Source organism: Triticum aestivum, chromosome 3A (genome assembly GCF_018294505.1).
Source record: "Triticum aestivum cultivar Chinese Spring chromosome 3A, IWGSC CS RefSeq v2.1, whole genome shotgun sequence".
In the NCBI taxonomy this organism is placed as follows: domain Eukaryota; kingdom Viridiplantae; phylum Streptophyta; class Magnoliopsida; order Poales; family Poaceae; genus Triticum; species Triticum aestivum.
This window is the reverse complement of record NC_057800.1, coordinates 616,602,917-616,624,994: the sequence shown is the minus strand read 5'-3', so window position 1 is coordinate 616,624,994 and position 22,078 is coordinate 616,602,917. Positions and strand designations below refer to the sequence as shown.

At 46.2% G+C, this 22,078-nt stretch overlaps 2 protein-coding genes across 13 annotated transcripts; one reads left to right on the top strand and one right to left on the bottom strand.

Moving 5' to 3' along the window:
• Positions 1 to 12,698: 12,698 nt before the first annotated feature.
• Positions 12,699 to 13,788, top strand: LOC123062626 (uncharacterized). The gene is made up of 2 exons (XM_044486227.1): positions 12,699 to 13,031; positions 13,113 to 13,788. The coding sequence occupies exons 1-2, from the start codon at positions 12,699 to 12,701 to the stop codon at positions 13,560 to 13,562; spliced, it is 783 nt and encodes a 260-aa protein (XP_044342162.1). The 3' UTR covers positions 13,563 to 13,788.
• On the bottom strand, positions 13,383 to 21,901 carry LOC123062625 (pentatricopeptide repeat-containing protein At3g09060). Of its 12 annotated transcripts, none has more exons than XM_044486223.1 (7): positions 19,600 to 21,901; positions 18,728 to 18,880; positions 17,306 to 17,551; positions 17,062 to 17,205; positions 14,770 to 14,908; positions 13,919 to 14,028; positions 13,383 to 13,533 (listed from the first exon to the last, which is right to left on the bottom strand). In XM_044486223.1, the coding sequence occupies exon 1, from the start codon at positions 21,878 to 21,880 to the stop codon at positions 19,619 to 19,621; it is 2,262 nt and encodes a 753-aa protein (XP_044342158.1). In that variant the 5' UTR covers positions 21,881 to 21,901; the 3' UTR covers positions 13,383 to 13,533; positions 13,919 to 14,028; positions 14,770 to 14,908; positions 17,062 to 17,205; positions 17,306 to 17,551; positions 18,728 to 18,880; positions 19,600 to 19,618. The 12 variants fall into 12 exon arrangements, with proteins under 12 accessions (XP_044342158.1, XP_044342153.1, XP_044342154.1 ...); XM_044486218.1 differs by having other exon boundaries at positions 14,770 to 14,933; positions 17,067 to 17,205; XM_044486219.1 differs by having other exon boundaries at positions 17,067 to 17,205.
• Between the last annotated feature and the right edge of the window lie 177 nt (positions 21,902 to 22,078).

The following is a 22,078-nucleotide window of genomic DNA, read 5'->3' as shown; positions in this document are numbered from 1 at the left end:
GAAGTCTCCAACAAGTTCTATAGCTAAGAGATGGAGGAGAATAGCTCAAGCGGTGAGCATGTGCTCAGATTGTCTGGGTACTACAATCGCTTGAATCAAGTGGGAGTTAATCTTCCAGATAAAATAGTGATTGACAGAATTCTCTAGTCACCATCACCAAGTTAGTAGAACTTCGCGATAAACTATAATATGCAAGGGATGACATAAACAATTCCCAAGCTCTTCATGATGCTAAATCGGCAAAGGTAGAAATCAAGAAAAACATCAAGTGTTGATGGTTGACAAGACCACTAGTTTCAAGAGAAACAGCAAAGGGAAGAAGGGGAACTTCAAGAAGAACGGCAAGCAAGTTGCTGCTCAAGTGAAGAAGCCCAAGTCTGGACCTAAGCCTGAGACTAAGTGCTTCTACTACAAAGGACTGGTCACTAGAAACGGAACTACCCCAAGTATTTGGCGGATAAGAAGGATGGCAAAGTGAACAAGCTATATTTGATATACATGTTATAAATGTGTACTTTACTAGTGTTTATTGCAACCCCTCGGTATTTGATACTGGTTCAGTTGCTAAGAATAGTAACTCGAAACGGGAGTTGCAGAATGAACAGAGACTAATTAAGGGTGAAGTGACGATGTGTATTGGGAATGGTTCCAAGATTGATATAATCATCATCGCACACTCCCTATACTTTAGGGATTAGTGTTAAACCTAAATAAATGTTATTTAGTGTTTGCGTTGAGCATGAATATGATTGGATCATGTTTATTGCAATACGGTTATTCATGTAAGTTAGAGAACTATTGTTGTTCTGTTTACATGAATAAGACCTTCTATGGTCATACACCCAATGAAAATGGTTTGTTGGATCTCGATCGTGGTGATACACATTTTCATAATATTGAAGCCAAAAGATCCAAAGTTAATAATGATAGTGCAACTTATTTGTGGCGCTGCCATTTAGGTCATATTGGTGTAAAGCGCATGAAGAAAATCCATGCTGATGGGCTTTTGGAATCACTTGATTATGAATCAGTTGATGCTTGCGAACCATGCCTCATGGGAAAGATGACTAAGACTCCGTTCTCCAGAACAATGGAGCGAGCAACAGATTTGTTGGAAATCATACATATTGATGTATGTGGTCCGATGAATATTGAGGCTCGCGGCAGGTATCATTATTTTCTGATCTTCACAGATGATTTGAGCATATATGAGTATATCTACTTGATGAAACACAAGTCTGAAACATTTGAAAAGTTCAAAGAAATTTCAGAGTGAAGTGGAGAATCATCGTAACAGAAATAATAGTTTCTATGATATGATCGCATAAGTAAAATATTTGAGTTACGAGTTTGGCCTTCAGTTAACACAATGTGAAATAGTTTCACTACTCACGCCACCTGGAACACCACAGTGTAATGGTGTGTCTGAACGTCGTAACCGTACTTTATTAGATATAGTGCGATCTATGATGTCTCTTACCGATTTACCACTATCGTTTTGGGGTTATGCATTAGAGACAGCTACATTCACGTTAAATAGGGCACCATCTAAAATCCGTTGAGACGACACCGTATGAACTAAGGTTTGGCAAGAAACCTAAGCTATCATTTCTTAAAGTTTGAGGTTGCAATGCTTATGTGAAAAAGTTCCAACCTGATAAGCTCAAACCCAAATCGGAGAAGTGTGTCTTCATAGGATACCCAAAAGAAAATGTTGGGTACACCTTCTATCACAGATCCGAAGGCAAGATATTCATTGCTGAGAATGGATCCTTTCTAGAGAAGGAGTTTCTCTCGAAAGAAGTGAGTGGGAGGAAAGTAGAACTTGATGAGGTAATTGTACCTGCTCCCTTATTGGAAAGTAGTTCATCACAGAAATTTGTTCCTATGACTACTACACCAATTAGTGAGGAAGCTAATGATGATGATCATGTAACTTCAGATCAAGTTACTATCGAACCTCGTAGGTAAACCAGAGTGAGATTCGCACCAGAGTACGATAATCCTATTCTAGAGGTCATGTTACCTGACCATGACGAACCTACGAACTATGAGGAAGCGATGATGAGCCCAGATTTTGCGAAATGGCTTAAGGCCATGAAATCTGAGATGAGATCCATGTATGAGAACAAAGTATGGACTTTGATTGACTTGCCCAATGATCGGCGAGCCATTGAGATTAAATGGATCTTCAATAGGAAGACGAACGCTGATAGTAGTGTTACTATCTACAAAGCTAGAATTGTCGCAAAAAGGTTTTCGACAAGTTCAAGGTGTTGACTACGATGAGAGTTTCTCACTCGTATCTATGCTTAAGTCTGTCTGAATCATTTTAGCAATTGCCGCAATTTATGAAATCTGGCAAATGGATAAACAAAACTGCATTCCTGAATGGATTAATTAAAGAAGAGTTATATATGATGCAACCAGAAGGTTTTGTCAATCCTAAAGGTACTAACAAAATATGCAAGCTCCAGCGATCCATCTATGGACTAATGCAAGCATCTCGGAGTTGGAATACACGCTTTGATAAGTTGATCAAAGCATATAGTTTTATACAGACTTGCGGTGAAGCCTGCATTTACAAGAAAGTGAGTGGGAGCACTACAACATTTCTAATAAGTATATGTGAATGACATATTGTTGATCGGAGATAATGTAGAACTATTATGCAAAGCATAAAGGAATGTTTGAAAGGAGTTTTTCAAAGAAAGACCTCGGTAAAGCTGCTTACATATTGAGCATCAAGATCTATAGAAATAGATCAAGACACTTGATGAGTTTTTTCAATGAGTGCATACCTTGACAAGATTTTGAAGTAGTTCAAAATGGAACAGTCAAAGAAGGAGTTCTTGCCTGTGTTACAAGGTGTGAAGTTGAGTAAAGACTCAAAACCCGACCACGGCAGAAGATAGAGAGAGAATGAAAGTCATTCCCTATGCCTCAGCCATAGGTTCTATAAAGTATGCCATGCTGTGTACCAGACCTATTGTATACCCTGCCCTGAGTTTGGCAAGGGAGTACAATAGTGATCTAGGAGTACATCACTGGACATTGGTCAAAATTATCCTTAGTGGAGTAAGGATATGTTTCTCGATTATGGAGGTGACAAAAGGTTCATCGTAAAGGGTTACGTTGATGCAAGTTTTGACACTGATCCAGATGACTCAAAGTCTCAATCTGGATACATGTTGAAAGTGGGAGAAATTAGCTAGAGTAGCTCCGTGCAGAGCATTGTTGACATAGAAATTTGCAAAATACATACAGATCTGAATGTGGCAGACCCGTTGACTAAACTTCCCTCACAAGCCAAAATGATCACACCTTAGTACTCTTTGGGTACTAATCACATAGCGATGTGAACTAGATTATTGACTCTAGTAAACCCTTTGGGTGTTGGTCACATGACGATGTGAACTATGGGTGTTAATCACATGGTGATGTGAACTATGGATGTTAAATCACATGGCGATGTGAACTAGATTATTGACTCCAGTGCAAGTGGGAGACTGAAGGAAATATGCCCTAGAGGCAATAATAAAGTTATTATTTATTTCCTTATTTCATGATAAATGTTTATTATTCATGCTAGAATTGTATTAACCGGAAACATAATACATGTGTGAATACATAGACAAACAAAGTGTCACTAGTATGCCTCTACTTGACTAGCTCGTTGAATCAAAGATGGTTAAGTTTCCTAGCCATAGACATGAGTTGTCATTTGATTAACGGGGTCACATCATTAGAGAATGATGTGATTGACTTGACCCATTCTGTTAGCATAGCACTTGATCATTTAGTTTGTTGCTATTGCTTTCTTCATAACTTATACATGTTCCTATGACTATGAGATTATGCAACTCCCGTTTACCGGAGGAACACTTTGTGTGCTACCAAATGTCACAACGTAATTGGGTGATTATAAAGGTGCTCTACAGGTGTCTCCAAATGTACTTCTTGGGTTGGTGTATTTCGAGATTAGGATTTGTCACTCCGATTGTCGGAGAGGTATCTCTGGGCCCTCTCGAATGTCACATCACTTAAGTCTTGCAAGCATTGCAACTAATGAGTTAGTTACGGGATGATGTATTATGGAACGAGTAAAGAGACTTTTCGGTAACGAGATTGAACTAGGTATTGAGATACCGACGATCGAATCTCGGGCAAGTAACATACCGATGACAAAGGGAACAACGTATGTTGTTATGCGGTCTGACCGATAAAGATCTTCGTAGAATATGTGGGAGCCAATATGAGCATCCAGGTTCCGCTATTGGTTATTGACCGGAGACGTGTCTCGTTCATGTCTACATAGTTCTCGAACCCGTAGGGTCCGCACGCTTAACGTTTCGATGACAGTTATATTATGAGTTTATATGTTTTGATGTACCTAAGGTTGTTCGGAGTCCCGAATGTGATCACGGACATGACGAGGAGTCTCGAAATGGTCGAGACATGAAGATTGATATATTGGAAGCCTGTGTTTGGATATCGGAAGTGTTCCGGGTGAAATCGGGATTTTACCGGAGTACCGGGAGGTTACCGGAACCCCCCGGGAAGTTAATGGTCCATAGTGGGCCTTAGTGGAAGAGAGGAGAGGCGGCCATGGCAAGGGCCGCGCGCCCCTCCCCTAGTCCGAATAGGACAAGGAGAGGGGGGCGGCGCCCCCCCTTTCCTTCTTCTCCTCCACCTCTTCCCCCCCCCCCAGTCCTAATCCAACTAGGAAAAGGGAGGGGGTGGGAGTAGTAGTCCTCCTGGCGCGCCCCCTCTCCTGGCCGGCCGCACCCTCCCCCCCCCCTTGCTCCTTTATATACAGGGGCAGGGGGCACCCTAGAGACACAACAATTGATCGTTTGATCTTTTGGCCATGTGTGGTGCCCCTCCTGTTGGAAATATGCCCTAGAGGCAATAATAAATTGATTATTATTATATTTCCTTGTTCATGATAATCGTTTATTATCCATGCTAGAATTGTATTGATAGTAAACTCAGATACATGTGTGGATACATAGACAACACCATGTCCCTAGTAAGCCTCTAGTTGACTAGCTCGTTGATCAATAGATGGTTACAGTTTCCTGACCATGGACATTGGATGTCATTGATAACGGGATCACATCATTAGGAGAATGATGTGATGGACAAGACCCAATCCTAAGCCTAGCACAAAGATCATGTAGTTCGTATGCTAAAGCTTTTCTAATGTCAAGTATCATTTCCTTAGACCATGAGATTGTGCAACTCCCGATACCGTAGGAATACTTTGGGTGTGCCAAACGTCACAACGTAACTGGGTGGCTATAAAGGTACACTACAGGTATCTCCGAAAGTGTCTGTTGGGTTGGCACAAATCGAGACAGGGATTTGTCACTCCGTGTGACGGAGAGGTATCTCTGGGCCCACTCGGTAGGACATCATCATAATATGCACAATGTGATCAAGGAGTTGATCACGGGATGATGTGTTACGAAACGAGTAAAGAGACTTGCCGGTAACGAGATTGAACAAGGTATCGGGATACCGACGATCGAATCTCGGGCAAGTATCGTACCGCTAGACAAAGGGAATTGTATATGGGATTGATTAAGTCCTTGACATCGTGGTTCATCCGATGAGATCATCGTGGAACATGTGGGAGCCAACAAGGGTATCCAGATCCCGCTGTTGGTTATTGACCGGAGAACGTCTCGGTCATGTCTGCATGGTTCCCGAACCCGTAGGGTCTACACACTTAAGGTTCGGTGACGCTAGGGTTATAGAGATATTAGTATGCGGTAACCCGGAAGTTGTTCGGAGTCCCGGATGAGATCCCGGATGTCACGAGGAGTTTCGGAATGGTCCGGAGGTAAAGAATTATATATAGGAAATGCTATTTCGGCTATCGGGACAAGTTTCGGGGTCACCGGTATTGTACCGGGACCACCGGAAGGGTCCCGGGGGTCCACCGGGTGGGGCCACCTGCCCCGGGGGGCCACATGGGCTGTAGAGGGTGCGCCTTGGCCTGTATGGGCCAAGGGCACCAGCCCCAAGAGGCCCATGTGCCAAGAGATAAGGGAAAGGAAGAGTCCTAAAGGGGGAAGGCACCTCCGAGGTGCCTTGGGGAGGATGGACTCCTCCCTGGCGGCACCCTTCCTTGGAGGAAGGGCCAAGGCTGCGCCCCCCCCCTCTCCCTTGGCCCTATATATAGTGGGGGGAAGGGAGGGCAGCAACACCTAAGCCCTGGCGCCTCCCTCTCCCTCCCATGACACATATTCCTCCTCCCACAGCGTTTGGCGAAGCCCTGTTGGAATCCCGCTACTTCCACCACCACGCCGTCGTGCTGATGGATCTCCATCAACCTCTCCTCCCCCCTTGCTGGATCAAGAAGGAAGAGACGTCGCTGCTCCGTACGTGTGTTGAACGCGGAGGTGACGTCCGTTCGGCGCTAGGATCATCGGTGATTTGGATCACGACGAGTACGACTCCATCAACCCCGTTCTCTTGAACGCTTCCGCGCGCGATCTACAAGGGTATGTAGATCCACTCCTCCCTCGTTGCTAGATGACTCCATAGATTGATCTTGGTGACACGTAGGAAAATTTTGAATTTATGCTACGTTACCCAACACCTCCACCATAGTCCACCTCGATAATACTGTAGTGGTGTTTAGGCGAAGCCCTGCATCGGTAGAACATCATCACCGTCACCACCCGTCGTGCTGACGAAACTCTCCCTCAACACTCGGCTGGATCGGAGTTCGAGGGACGTCATCAGGCTGAACGTGTGCTGAACTCGGAGGTGTCATGCGTTTGGTACTTGATCGGTCGGATCGTGAAGACGTACGACTACATCAACGGCGTTGTGCTAACGCTTCCGCAAACGGTCTACAAGGGTATGTAGACAACACTCTCCCCTCTCCTTGCTATGCATCACCATGATCCTGCGTGTGCGTAGGATTTTTTTTGAAATTACTACTTTCCAAACAGCAGGTGCTACGCACGACAGATCTTCCAAGGACTTCAAGCTGTGTCGGCTGGTGGTACTTGGCAGCATGGCAGTGAGGTGTATCAGTGGCGACCGCGACGTGCTCAGTTGTTTGCGCGCAGGGAGGGGTGTCGTTCGGCGTCGTGGTGGCGTCGACGATAGCTAGACCAAACAAGGTTGATGCATCAGTACAATTATGAAGATGGAGCGGCGACAGTTGGCGGCGGCGGCCTCTAAGAGCACACCGGACCAGTGTGTGCCCCAGACCCGGCAAGTGGCTAGGTTGGGGTCTCAGATCTTAGATGTTAGGCTTGGCTGCGATGTCTGTTTGGTATTAGGCCAAGGCTATCTACGCCCCTTCATCAACTGGATAGGTGTAGCGACAGTTTGTTGCTTAGACGGCGGCTTTAATGTTACTGTTGTATGACTTTGTAAGGTCTTGTAAGAATAATTAATAAAATGGCCGTATGCATCGCTCAGATGTAGAGACCGGTGATCATCCTCCTTTTCTAAAAAAAAGCTGAAGTTCATGTTATGTTTAAATTTAGAGTTTGAAACTTGAAAATATGGTTTGTTTTCAATTGTTGTAAAGTGTGTGATGTTGTAGACCAAGATTTCGACTTCTATATATGCAAGTTGAGAACCAACTATGATGTACACGCACAAATATAAGAGAAATGGGACAGAAAACATTACAAAGAATGCACTTTTGGCGACTCTGTTTGAACTCCAAAAACATTTTGAAGGTTACCGATCTGACGGCTCCGCATGAATTGCACTGATCATTAACGCCACCCCCTCCCCTCCCTCTCCCTCGTCCCACCGTGGCTGCGTGAAGAAGTCGTTTGCGCACAAAGTCTGAGGCGCGGTGTCGAGCCCTAGCAACATTCAAGTTTCTTTCAAATGTAACCATGGTGGTGCCGGCGCTCGTTTAGACGGCGTGAAAATTAAACCAAATCTCGTGTAAAAAATGACAGTTGTAAAATTCCATGAGGTTCTTACTTCCAAACAAGCGTTAGCTAGCTCCAGTTAACCCCGCCAGATTCTAAAATGATTGCTTGGTTCCGGGCTAAAGTGCCTTTAAAACCCCAACTGATCAATCATCATTCTATCGACGAAGCATATATAGATGCCGAAAACCAAAGAAAGCAGTCCTAGCGGGGGCCGGTGAAGGGCGCGGCAGTTGAGCTCGTGACCGCGCACCCAGACCGACGGTACGCGAGAGCGACAGCGGTTCGCGGCTGTTACGTCTGTCTCCCAACCTTGGAGGCTACGGCGAGATGCCTACTTAGCAGCAGTACTACTACTGTACCGCCCCATCAAAGTCATCTGCATCAGCGTCGCGATAAGTTAAGAGCAAGTGCGCTGAATTCGTAGACAGTGGCCGGCGCCACCAGGGAGAATCATTGACCTTTTCGAGGCACAGCACAGGCTAGTAGACCAAAAAAAATTGCCACCGCCTAATAATAACACTACTACTATAATCCACTCCAGATATTTGCCGTGATCTTAATCCCGTCCGAGTAGTAGATTCACAGCAAGTTCTTTCTGAACGCGTGGACGGCTGCGGTTGGACAAACAGATCGGTCAAGAAACTGCACAGTGGGCTCAGATATTTCAGTGTACTACATAAAAGCTGGAGTATGCACGCACGTACTGTATCTTGGGGGGGCGGAAACAAATATCTTGTGCAGCGTGCGCTGTGCCGGAGCCGGAGCCGGATCTCGACCGGGGGAATCCGGGCCAGCGCAGGTATAGGCAGCGGCACGTACTGCTCAGGTGCGCCGTCCACCTGGAGCTGGAGGCGAGGTCCCCGTCGGTATACAATCGCTGCACGTGGGCCCACGTGGACCTCCGGGGATGAGGCCTCTTCTCAGCGCTTGATTGATTGCTCCCCGTCCCACGGCGTCCGACGTGTGGGCCAGGGTCCGCAGTCCGTCAGAGGGCTCGGCCGTGCTGGTGCAGTACGTATGGACGCACATACTCCCGTCTGCTGGTCGCTGGCCAGAGATACGGGTACTACGCCGAGTTAATTCCCGTCTGCTGGTCGCTGGTGGTGACCGAGATATTTAAATTCCATCTTCCATCGTTCGAATTCCGAAGATTTACAGGGATTTGATCTCTTGGGAGTAAACCAAATCGGCTCGTCTGGGCTTCGGAAAACTAGCTAGTGGCAAGAAAAAATAATGAAGCGTGCCGACGGTGCGTAAACAGCACGCGTGTTCCAGGAGATACGCATTGCCTTGATGCAGTGTATGCCGCCTGGAGCGAGGGAATAGATTACTGGATCGCGTGTTAAACCACTACCACCAGTACCAATTCCTGTGGCGGAAAGTCTACGCGGGGTTGTGCGTCCGTACTCGGCTCGCCCGTACGTACGTGTAGGCCTCCCTGAATGTTGACATTCTGGAGCCATCATCGTCGAGTAACAGTACACAGGACCGTGACCTCTGGGCTCTAGCGTTTCATCCGGGACACATTGCTTCTAGAAGCTACACCGCTGCAGCTAACCACTTGTACGAAACACAAATTGGTAGTAAGGACTTACCCGTAATTTTTTTCCTGTATTCAACGCTAGCCGCATGCATTTTGACAACAACTCAACCTAATCGGACGAAATTTACGACCGGACTTCGTATAAACACAGCCAGATTTTATATAAACATGACAGATATCATTTAAACATGACGAATTTCATTACATTTATATCAACTGAGCGGAAACCAGGTCTAAATGGTCGCCGACGCCCGTTCACCGTGTCCGACAATCAATCAAGAGAACTGAAACTTCACCATCTCCAGTTTCGCCTCGGTGCTCTCCAGCTCCGTCTCCGTAACCTCCTCCTCCTCCGGAGGCCTGGGAAGTGAAATTGTCCACCTCCACATCGCCACCAAGCGACTAATCAGTCGACGATGTTGAGCCCACCAAGTTTGGCGTTGAAGGGAGGGGAGGAGTGGTGGCCATCCTGGGTCTAGAGCAGCGACGACCTACCATGCACTACTCTTCTCGCTATCGGCGACGCCCGCGACGTGTCGGCTTCGTGGTCGTCGTGGCGGGGTGCGGACTCAGCGATGTCCCTTACCCTCGTCGTCGGTCTTGCCGAACACCGCCTCGCCCGCCTCATCATCGCACTCCTTGCCGGCAGCCACCACCTCCGCCACCCCGCTGCCAGTACTGCCAACGGGACTCGAGCAACGCCTCCTGCTCCGCCATGTCCGCGTCCGGTGCGACCGCTCTGCCGGCGGCGAGCTGCTCCTCCGCCTGCAGATGCTCCAGGAGGGTGGTGGTTGTAGGCAGCATCGGCCTGCGCCTCTTGAAACTGCTCCTCCCACTCCTCTTGCACCATGTCCATGGGCACGGACCTCGCTGATGGTCATGGTGCAATGCAACGGCGAGGGATGCTCAGAGGAGAACGGTGATGGCATGGAGGATGGTGGCACCGGTTCATCGTCAACAGCGTCCTCCATTGGGACGTCGTCGTCCTCCGGCTGCCTGTCGGTCAGCCAGCCGGTAATAATGGCGGTCATCTCCTTCTTCTGGTTCGACGTCAGCCCGTCTCAAAGAGCTTTGGCGTGGGAGAGATTCGTGGTGGGATTGGTGCGGAAAGGGATCAGAGGTGGATGACAGTGGCTATGGCTAGGACACTGGTTTTTATAGCAATGGTGGGCGACAGAGGAACGAATGGGTGGCGCCGGAGGAGACGTCTCAGTAGCCGCGTGCCATCAATGTGGGAGGCAGACGGGCGGACGGGCTGCCGTCGTGTCATTTGAACGCGGAGTAGTTGTCTGCAGCGGGAAGCGGTGCAGGCGGCGCTCTCTCGGCCAACGCACCGCTTCTATGTCGGCGCCAGTGAGCAACCGCGTCCGCTCTGGCCGAGCATGAATGCGGACGCTGACGCTTTGGAGTGACGCTGACTGAAAACACACGGGAGAGGGGAGGGAGGGTTGGTGGGTCAAGGCAGTCATAAAGCAGGCTTGAGATCGATCCAGACTCCCACAAAGCCCCTTCCCTTCCCCCGTTTGCCTCCGATTTATGACAGAAATCACATTCTGAATCGATACATTACCGTGTTGAATGGCTTCCGCTGTCCGGCACGGTCTAAACGCATGCGAGAAGTTTGCGGGGCGGTATTGGAGATGCCTAAGGTGACTTGTTCTCGCGCCCCGAGGGCGGCGCGCACGTAGCACTACTGCATTACCGTGGAACGGCAAAAGGATAAGATCGGCGCGCGTACGTTGCACCATCACAGGAGGAGGGATGACGAGACTTCGCAGCGCCGAATCGATTAACTAACCCGGCCGCCCATGACTTGCATCATCAAGTTGCGGAAGGCGCAGTGCCGGGAAGCTCCGTCGACGAGGACGACGCGGTCCGGGGCCCGGAGCCGGAGCGAGAGAGCGGACAGCGACGCGTCGAGCGGCCCAAACTGCGATCTTTTAACGACGCAGCCGGGGATTTGGAGGAGGTGTACCGAAAGCGTCTGCTGAGGATGGTGAGATTAAATAAACACGGGCCTAGTTGCGAAACAAGCCCCCGGCATCTGCATGTTCGTTTGCTCTGCGTCATTACTCCTGTAGGCAGATCGGTACAGACGGGCATGGGCGCGAGGCCGGGTCTCATCATCGTGCAGGCCATTTCTGCGCTTTCGACTACGCGGCGCATGTGGTGGGGGCAGGCGGAAGGGTACAGCTCATGAGCACTCAGACGCGTAACTCCACTCTGGGAATTCGCTCGAGGAAAGTAACTGCGTGATGTGGATTATTCGGAGAGAGAAGTTATGGCACTAAAAGTCTCAAGGACGGCATCTTCTTCAGTACTCGCTCGATTGCCTCATTGATGCAAGCATACTTGTGACCCAGTACGGACGAGGTTCCCAGCTTAATGGGCAGATTAAAAGGCACCATCAACCAGCAGCAGCTCCCGTTTCCATTTCACAGGTGAATGCGAGAACGCACTGCTGATGGTTAGCTGCTCGAAGCATTTCCAGTCCATAATTGCAGAATAGTAAAGAGGACGAAAACAAATCACACATGTGGTCGTTTGTGTTGTCCCGTGCAAATCTCTGAGAGAGCATCGTATAGATATAGCTAGATGTCTAAGGATGGATGCTGTCGTTTTTGGTGCTGCAGATTGTTGCATCAGTTAAGTCGGCTGGATCATGTATGTGGCCCATTCTATCCGGAAAAAAAAAACTCCAAACGACCACATGGACTCATCTTTTTTTTTTGAGGGGTAGATTGATTCATCAACTAATAATTCGTGTCTGTGGACATGGCCATAGTTTCGTAGGGCGAATGATAAGTTGTAGTAGGTGGCCATTCATTGTAGGCTAGCCCAGCTCTTCGTTGTACAACAAAAAAACACAAGTAGGCGCGGCCCAGCTAGCACCTCTATTTCAGCCCAGTTCATGATTGCACGGCAGCTAGTGGGGATCCATTGATTGATTGATTGATTTCACGGTGGCTACACACAGAGCACTACTTGGCTCAATGGATAGGAACCGAAACGAGGCAGGGCCCCATTCCCCGGGAAAGTGGCATGGGTTGAAATGGACCTGAGTGAACACGCAGCACGCAAGGGGCAACTTGGTCTTGTCATGTAGCACAGCAGCGTGGCTCCGTGGATATCGTTCCCAGGCTCCAGGCAACGAGAGGTGCAGAAACAAACTCCGCCACGGTTACTCTGCAGAACCAAAGCAGCAGCATACCAAAGACCCAGAGAATCAAGAGGAGATGCTTGCTCTTCACACCGTTCGGACATCCCTTCCCTCGCCGCGCAGATCCTCCCCGCGCCGACATGCACTGCATCTAAGCAAGAGGAGATTTTCCATCTGTGCTTGCAGTTCCGAAGATGCCGGATCCGACGGTCCCCTGCCGCACGGCGGTGACCAGCGCCAGCAGGAGGTGCTTGCGAAAATCGCCATGCTTCAGACGCAGAAGGTCCGCATCACAAACTTCCTGGATGAGCGGTCTGCTTACCTGACCAAGTTCACCAAGGACGCCGACACCGAGTTCGACATGATTGGGCAGAACGCCATGAAAGAGCTCGATCAAATTGGGGACCAGGTGAGCATCCCTTGCGATGGATGGTTAAACAGTATAATACTTCATTCAGTGTCTGACAGAGAATTGCATTTGATGTGGTAGATAATGGAGCGACTCGACAGCAAGATGCAGTCCTACGAGGAGACAGCTGAAATGCAAAGGCAGGAGATAGAAATGAACGAGAGGGTGTTAGAAGATTTCGAAGACTGGATCGAAGAGGAGAAAAACGAAGGCATGTTCTTCAAAAGCCTTGGCAAGGTCAAAAAACCTCAAAACAATGAGGAAATCAAGGTGAAGGCCAAGATTGAAGCACAGAAGGTCAGAGAGATTGCAGAGGAGAGTGCGGGGTCAAAAGCTCGGATGAATATTTACCTTGCACTGACGGCGATACTCGGTCTTACAATCGCAAATGCCGTCTTTGCAACGCCAGAGGTGGAATGGAGGAAGGTTGCTGCTCTGGGTCTAATTTTCATTGGCCTGGTTGCTCAGGTAATCTATGAGCAAGATATATCCCCACCGGTAGCTGACAAGGATGAAAAAAGAGAAGAATGAAAGAGCTGTGCACCCTGAGTGAAACATCAAAAAGCAGCAAGAGCTTCATCGATATAGACGTAGACTGTATAAATTCAAGATATAGATTGTGTAATCTTAGTTATCATTTAAGGTGTAGCTTGGCCTATAAACCACAGGTTTCTTACACCTGAGGTCTGATAAACTCAAGCTGTGTTCAATCTTGCATCAAAGATATGTTTCAGCAATATAACTTTCAAAGCCAAAACCATGTAACGAAGTTACAATTTTGATGCACACAACACGTCAAGTTACTCAAATTTCAATTAAAAGAGGTTAAGAGTATTAGAAGAGATAACAAAAGAGAGTGCAGGATCAACGCTCAAATGAGCATTTACCTTGGACTGGTACCAATGCTCAGTCTTACATTTCCAGGACCAGATGCTGCCTTTGCAACAACTGGGTAGAGTGACAGAAGGTTGCTGCTCTGGGTTAATTTGTTGATCGCCTGGTTGCTCAAGCCATCCACGAGAAGGACATATCAGCACCAGAAGCTCAGAAAAAAAGAAGAAGAATGAAGATCTGTGTACTTGAGGGTTCAAGGGTAGAAAGTTTAAGTAGCACTGGAGTTCAGTTAATATAGTTAGTACCAATATACAAGTGCATAAAATTGACACGAATGTACTATGTAGTTTTACAGATCAAAGATACCATTTCTGGTATAGCTTAGTGTATAAACACAGAATTCCAAATGCACAGAATTCATGTTTCACAAATTTTGATTGAAAGAGAGTATCAAACTTCAAAAATGGATAATCAAGAAAATATACAATATCAGAAGAAGATAATTCTTGGTGAAGGAGATGGGGATAAAGTTATGGGAGGCCATTCTCTGCTGAGTATCATGTTAACTGGAAGACTATGTGTTGACCTTGAAAAATCCAGGCAGTTATGGTATTCATGAACAGATTGAGAAAGGCCATGGTCGGAAAAAGGTAAACTGCCACAACTACACATTAGTTCAACAGTGATGACTACAAGATGGAGATCTAGTTCTCAAGATGAATACAAATAGAAGCACATTTACTGCTGAACAAAAAAACAGAACAGGGGAAAAGGGATAGAAACCAACAACTAGATGATGCTAACATGAAATTCGCAACAACTGACAATTTTGAAGAGCTAGTGAACTACTGGCGTGCACACTGTAGCGTGTACATAGTTGTTGAAAATCTGAATCACCATTTACCTAGGGCTGATGTCAAAACCCATTACAATTGTGAGTGCAGTCTTTGCAACATCTGAGGTGAAGTGGAGGGATGTCGCTCCAATTTTCACTCGCCTGGTTCCTCAGGTCATTTATGAACAGGGTACATCGCCACCAGAGGCTGAAAAGAGAGCAATGAAAGAGCTCTGCAGTTGATAAAACATGAAAAGGTAACAAGAGAGTTCAATCAATACTTTCACTAGCAATGACAGCTACTAACATTAATATGATGGTACTTTATAACGAAACATGTTGTTGAAGATGTAGCTTGGCCTATAAATCACAGGTTTCTTAAACCTGAGATCTGCTAAACACAGTCTGTCTTTAATCTTGCATAAAAATGTTCCAGCGATACTACTTTCAAATGCCAAAACAAAGTAAGAGGTTACAATCTGATGAACTAGAATACAACCATGATACTAAAAAAAAAGATACGGCCTGACACGCTAATACAACCATGTTTCCCAAAAAATCAAAGATATGGTTAAGCAATACAACTTTCAAAAGCCAAAACAAGGTAACCAGATTATAGTCCTGACGTGCTCACAAAATCATGTTTCTCAGTTTCGATTCAAAGTGTGTATGAAAGAGATTGCAAAATAGACTCCAGGGATAAAAACGCAAAACAACATCTAACTTGGTTTGGTGCCAATACTTGGTCTTACGAATCAGAAATGTAAATGCAGTTTTCCAACGTCTTAGGTAGAGTGCAGAAATGTTACTCCAGGTCTAATTTTTCATGGGCCTGGTTGGTCAGGTAATTTGTGGACAGAAATACCACCACCAGAAGCTGGCGAGCGGGATGAATTATATTTTATAATCGAAGATAACATTTGCAGTGTAGCTTGGCCTATAAACCATAGGTTTCTCGAACCTGAGATCTGATAAACTCAAGCTGTCTTCACTATTGCATCAAAGATGTTTCAGCAATTACAACTTTCAAAAGCCAAAACAATGTAACATAGTTACAATTCTGATGCACCTAACACGTCAAGTTAGTAAAATTTTGATTCAAAGTGAGTATAGAAAAGATAGCAAAAGAGAGTGCAGGGACAATACATTTCTGGATGCTATCTTTGCAACAACTGGATAAAGTAGATGGAAGGTTGCCTGGTTGCTCAGGTCATCCATGAGCAGCATATATACGTACCAGAGGTTGGAAAAAAAATGAAGATCTGTATACTCAAGACTTAAAAGTTCAAGAGTATAAAGTTTAAGTAGTGTGCCGATAATGTCAAGAGAGGTCGGGGTAGACCGAACTTGACATGGGAAGAGTCCGTAAAGAGGGATCTGAAGGACTGGAACTAGCCATGGACAGGGGTGCGTGGAAGCTTGCTATCCATGTGCCAAAACCATGAGTTGGTTGCGAGATCTTATGGGTTTCACCTCTAGCCTACCCCAGCTTGTTTGGGACTAAAGGCTTTGTTGTTGTTGTTTGTTTGTTTGTTTGTTGGAGTTATATTAATATTTTCGGTAGCAATAGAAAAGTGCATACATTCAATATGAATGCATGCAGTTTTTTGTATGAAAGATACCATTTATGATGTAGCTTGGCATATAAACCACAAGTTTCTCAAACCTGAGATCTGATAAACTCAAGCTGTCCTCGCTCTTGCATCAGAGATATGTTTCGGCAATTACAACTTTTAAAAGCCAAAACAGGGTAAAAGGATTACAATTCAGATGCACTCTAAGAAATACATGTTCACAAATTTTGAGAGTATCAAACTATTGCCAAATAAAAAGTTCAGGTTCAATGAATAATCAAGAAAATAGACGAGATTTGAAGAAAAATAATATTTTTATCGCAAGAAAAAAAATCTTGGTGAAGGAGAAGATGGGATAAAGTTAAGGGATGTCATTCTCTGCTGAGTGTCTTGTCAACTGGAAGACTATACATTGACCTTGAAGTAATCAGCCGGTGTTACACTTTAGGCGGTTCTGCTATTCGAGTATATAGATTAAAAAAGGGCATGGCCGGGAATGACGTAACCCTGCCACAAAGGACACAAAGAAACACTCTCATGTTCAATGCCTCCACATTAGTTGCACAGTGATGGGTGCAAGATGGAGATCTGGTTCTCAAGATGACTACAGATAGAAGCACATTTATTGCCAAACAATAAGAGAATGCGCAGAAACCAGAAAGAGATAGAAAACAATAACTGGGTGAATGCTAACATGAAATTCACAACATCCAACAACTTTGGAGAGCTAGTGAAGTACTGGCAAGTAGACTGTAGCTTGAATATAGTTGCTGAAAGTCTGAACTACCTTACCTTGGCTGATGGTAACACTCCATGATACAATTGTGAGTGCCGTCTTTGCAACGCCAAGGCGAAATGGAGGGTATTGCTCTAACTTTCACTTGCCTGGTTGCTCAGGTCATTTATGGACAGGGTACATCACCACCAAAAGCTGAAAAGAGAAAATATGAAAGAGATAGCGCTTGGTAAAACATGAAAAGGTAGCAATAGAGTTTAATCAGTACTTTTCACTAGCAATGACCACTACTCACATTAATTTTAATGGATATAATCTTTACAGTAGACCATATTGTTGAAGGTGTAGCTTAAAAAAGGGCAACCTGGTGCATGTAGCTCCCGCTTGCACAGGGTCCGACCACTTTGGGTCTTTAGTACGCAGCCTTTCCCTACATTGCTGCAAGAGGCTGTTTCCAGGACTTGAACCCGTGACCTCATGATCACAAGCAGCAGCTTTTACCACTGCGCCAAGGCTCCCCTTATTGAAGGTGTAGATTGGCCTATAAAAAACAGGTTTCTTAAATCTGAGATCTGATCAACACTAGCCGCCTTTAATATTCCAAAAAGTTAGTCCAGCAATACTACTTTCAGATGCCAAAACAAGGTGACAGCCCAACAGGTTACAATCTGATGCACTAAAAAATAACCATGTTTCTCAAAAAACAAAGATACAATCTGATGTGCTAAAACAATCATGTTTCCAAGAAATCAAGATATGGTTAACCAATACAACTTTCAAAAGCCAAAATAAGGTAACTGGGTTATAGTCCTGATGTGCTAAAAAATACACGTTTCTCGGTTTCAAAACAAAGTGACTATCAAAGAGATTGCAAAATAGATTGTACGGTCAAAAACTCAAATGAATGTTGTTTTCCAACGAAATAGGTAGAGCAGGGGAACGTTACTCCGTGTCTAATTTTTCATGGTCCTTGTTGCTCAGGTCATCTGCCGACAGGAATACCACCATCAGAAGCTGAGAGTGGTATGAATGGTCATATATTTTGTAAAAGAAGATAATATTTACACTGTAGCTTGGCCTATAAATCACAGGTTTCTCGAACCTGAGATCTGATAAACTCAAGCTGTCTTCACTATTGCATCAGAGATACGTTTCAGCAATTACAACTTTAAAAAGCCAAAACATGGTAACAACAGGGTTACAGTCCAGATGCACTTTAAAAAATTATGTTTGTCAAATCTGGCAGCAGAGCTCAACCAGTCGTGGCGGTAAGGGAACAGAACTGATCGAAATAACAGAAGTGAAAGGATCTAAGAGGTCATGCAATGCTAGCGAAGGCCATGCTGAGATCGAAAACTCATCAGAGTAGACAAAATCAAGGTGCGGCAGTAGGCCAGACTTGGGGAAGAAGCGGATCTCAGAATTACCATGCTTGGTGCGTCAAGGAACAAAGCAGAGTGGAGAGAGATGGCCAGAGATGGATTGTGGTTGGAGGGAGGGTAGAAAAGAGAGAGAAAGTAGTCTTTGGGCACATGTGGGTCATATTGTATAATTTTATTTCTTCCAAGTCATTCTATCTGGTGACCATGTACGTTCCCATTCGATGGCAGACATGGATGGGGTCTGAGGGGTGCAAAGCAAACAGTTTTAGTACCTGAAAAGCGGACATTTTTTCTTTTAAAAATGCAATATAAAATAAAATTGGTTCGACGTTTACCTTAGCAGAAGGTAATACTCTGTCTTAGATGTCATCGAGATGCCTCGAGGGTAATGTAGAAAGCTTGCCTGGTTTGTTCAGGTGCTCTGAGTCGAATTTCCATTAGCCTGATTTGTTAAGGTCATCTTTGAACAGGATATATCACCACTAAAGCTGAGAAGATAAAAAAAGAAAAATGAAATAGATGTACACTTGAAGTAAAACAGGAAAAGTCCAGTAGATTTGATTCGACATTATCACTAACAAAGTAAAATATATATATATAATTATTACGGATTGACATGGCTTTTGTAACTCAAGATATATATATACCATCATACAGCACGTTTCTCAAGCTGTAGGAGTTTGGTGTCCGTATTTGTGGCGTGTATGTACTATGGTCACTTCTCAACTCTTATCATAAACAAAATAAAACAAGCACAAGATACGAAACTGAAATGGAAAATCAATATTGTAAGCCGTTACTATTGTACTTGACCTGGTTACTGCATCATTGAAGAAAGAAGAGACAGGCAAGGACAGACTAGTCTGCACGAAACAAAATAACCATCCTAAGCCTATGAAACAAGAATTAGCAAATTTCAGTGCTTCCATCCATTATTTAGTTGAGAAGGTGCCATTTTATCTTAGAAAGCATACTGCTGGGAACCTTGGACGCAGTTGAAAGTATGAAAGAAGTTGGTATCACTGAAATTCTAAACATCAGGGTTAATCTGCAATTCTTGATTATGATGCCCTCAAGCAAACACTACGGTTGGCATGACAGAAACTACATAAGTGCTATTATAGTAAGATCAAACAAAATCAGGTGAAAAATATAAGCCATGGAAACAGAAATCTATCATGCGGAATTAAGGCAAAGAAGATATTACCAAGAGAAATTCTAAACGATCATATTTGAATAGGTCCATATTTGATGACAGCTCTGACCAGTATATTCCATGTGATGGCTGTTGGTACAATTCCTTGTGCAAGCACCTCATCCAACAATTGGACACCCTCGGGTGTTCTGTGACAAGAGCATAGACCCTTAATTCTTGTATTATATGAAATTATATCGGGTACCAAACCATTTTCTAAAATAGCTGTCCACAGAGACGCTGCTTTGTCAAAACAACCCATTTCATAAAATCCATCCATGAGTGTGTTATAGGTCACTAAATTTGGGCGGCAGTTGTTCTTCTCTTTCATCTCAGAGAGAAGACGCGAAGCTTCATCTACTTTCCCAGCAGAACAAAGACCATGGATTAAGATGTTGTGCATCATGACATCTGCCTGAAGACCCTTATCAAGAATTTGATTCCACAGAGCAATGGCAGCATCAACCTTTTTGTCTCTACAAAGGCCACGAATCAATGAAGCATAAGTATTGACATCTAGTTTACAACCTTTCTCCAACATTTCCTTTGTAAAGCTTGAAGCATCTTGATACTTTTCAGCCTTACATAGTCCATCTATTAGAGTGTTGTAAGTGATGACAGTAGGAGAACAACCATTGTTTGCCATCTCACTGTATATTCTTACAGCATCACTAAACTTAGATGCTTGGCAGAACCCTTTTATTAGTGCATTGTAAATATGAGGATTCAGTTTGCAGCCATCCATAGATATCTTTTCATATAACTTAACTGCATCGTCTAGTCTCCCATCCTTGCACAGTCCACTTATCATGGATGAATATGAGAATGCATCTAATTTTTTACCACTGGTCTGTGCTTCCACTAAGATTTGAAGTGCCTTGTTAGCAAAGCCTTTCTCACATAACCCATGGATCACAGTGCCAAAACTCACCATGTCAGGAGAGGACGAAGTGTCTTTCTCCAATAGCTCCCACAATTCTCTAGCTTCATCGACCATGCCACCATCAAAGAGCCCCTTCAGCATTATATTATAAGTTATCACATTACGGATGCCAGAAACACTGGTAGAGTCCCAGAATTTCCAAGCCTCTCCTACTCTCCCAGCTTGGCAGAACCCCTTGATGAGTGAATTATATATGGCAACATCAGGAACAAGCCCGGTCTTGATCATCTCTGAATATACCCTTGCTGCACCATCCACATCCCGTGACCGGCACAAACCATGAATCAGAATCCCATAGGTAATCATGCCGACTTGGTGATTATTTGCAATCATCCTCTCCCATACCTCACCCGCCTCCTTAAACCTCCCAAGTTTACACAAGCCATCAAGCATCGCATTGTAAGTGGATTGGTTGGGACTTGCACCAGGATCTCTCACCAGCTGCTCCCACACCCGCATAGCTTTCTCAAATTCACCATTCCCGAAACACCCTCGGAGCACTGCATTGTAACAAACCGCGTCAGGCTGCACTTCATAGGTCGGCATTTCGTCAAGCAGGTAAAGTGCCATGTCCAAGCGGCTGTGTTTGACAAGCCCAGACATGAGAGTGGAGTAGGTGACGCGGTCCGGAGCAACTCCGCGGCGGCGAAGGGAGTCGAAGAGCATCAGAGCTCGGTCGAGGTCCCCACGTCCGCAGAGGGAGCGGAGGATGATGTTGTAAGTCTGGAGGTTGGGGGCAATGCGGCGCCCGAAGGCGCCATGAGAGAGGGACGTGAAGAAGGCGTCGGCGTCAGAGAAGCGACGGGCCCGCACGAGAGCGTCGAGGAGGGCGTTATGGGAGCGGACGCCCGGGTTGCAGCCGAGGAAGGCAGGGAGGCGGCGGAAGGCGGCGAGCGCGGCGTCGGGCATGAGCGCGCGGGAGAAGGCGGAGAGGACGACGAGCGCGGCGGGCTCGGAGAAGCGCGGGCGGTGGCGGAGGCTCGGGAGGAGGCCGAGGAGGCGCGGGAGGCGGGCCGGGGCGGAGGTGGCGAGGCGGCGCAGCAGGTGGAAGAGGAGCGGCTGGGGCGGGGTGTACGCCGGCCAGGTGGAGACGAGGAGCTCCAGGTGGGCGAGCGCGGAGGCGGGGTCGGGCTCGGACTTGATCAGCTCGAGGAGGCGGTGGATGGGCGGCGTCTCGCCGCCGGGCTGCGGCGGCTCGGGCTCGGGCTGCGCCGGCTGCGGCATCGGGTTGAGCGGAGGGACCGTGGCCGCGCGCGGCGGCTGCACGCACGGGCGCGCCAGGCGTCTGGGGGTGTTGCGGTTTGGCTTGTGAGGTGACGGCGGGGGGCTAGGGTTTTTGGGTTGCCTCATTCATGGTCGCATCCTGGCCCTGCGGCCTGCCGCGGGAATGGTGGAGGAAGAGGTTCTGAAACGACTGGGCCTCCATTTGAATTTAATGGCGTTCTTAGTCTAGCCGCAAGGCCGGACGCTCTGTTGGCGGAAATGGTGCAGAGCCTGGCCCAGCCATTTGAGGCCTCTTTTAATTCATAGGATAAGATTATCGTAGGA

Excerpts from the sequence above, each read along its gene's own strand:
- LOC123062626 (XM_044486227.1), top strand. The coding sequence starts at position 12,699 with ATGCTTGCTCTTCACACCGTTCGGACATCCCTTCCCTCGCCGCGCAGA. Across the intron at positions 13,032-13,112 it reads TCGATCAAATTGGGGACCAG|ATAATGGAGCGACTCGACAG; the intron begins GTGAGCATCCCT and ends TTGATGTGGTAG.
- LOC123062625 (XM_044486223.1), bottom strand. The coding sequence starts at position 21,880 with ATGAGGCAACCCAAAAACCCTAGCCCCCCGCCGTCACCTCACAAGCCA.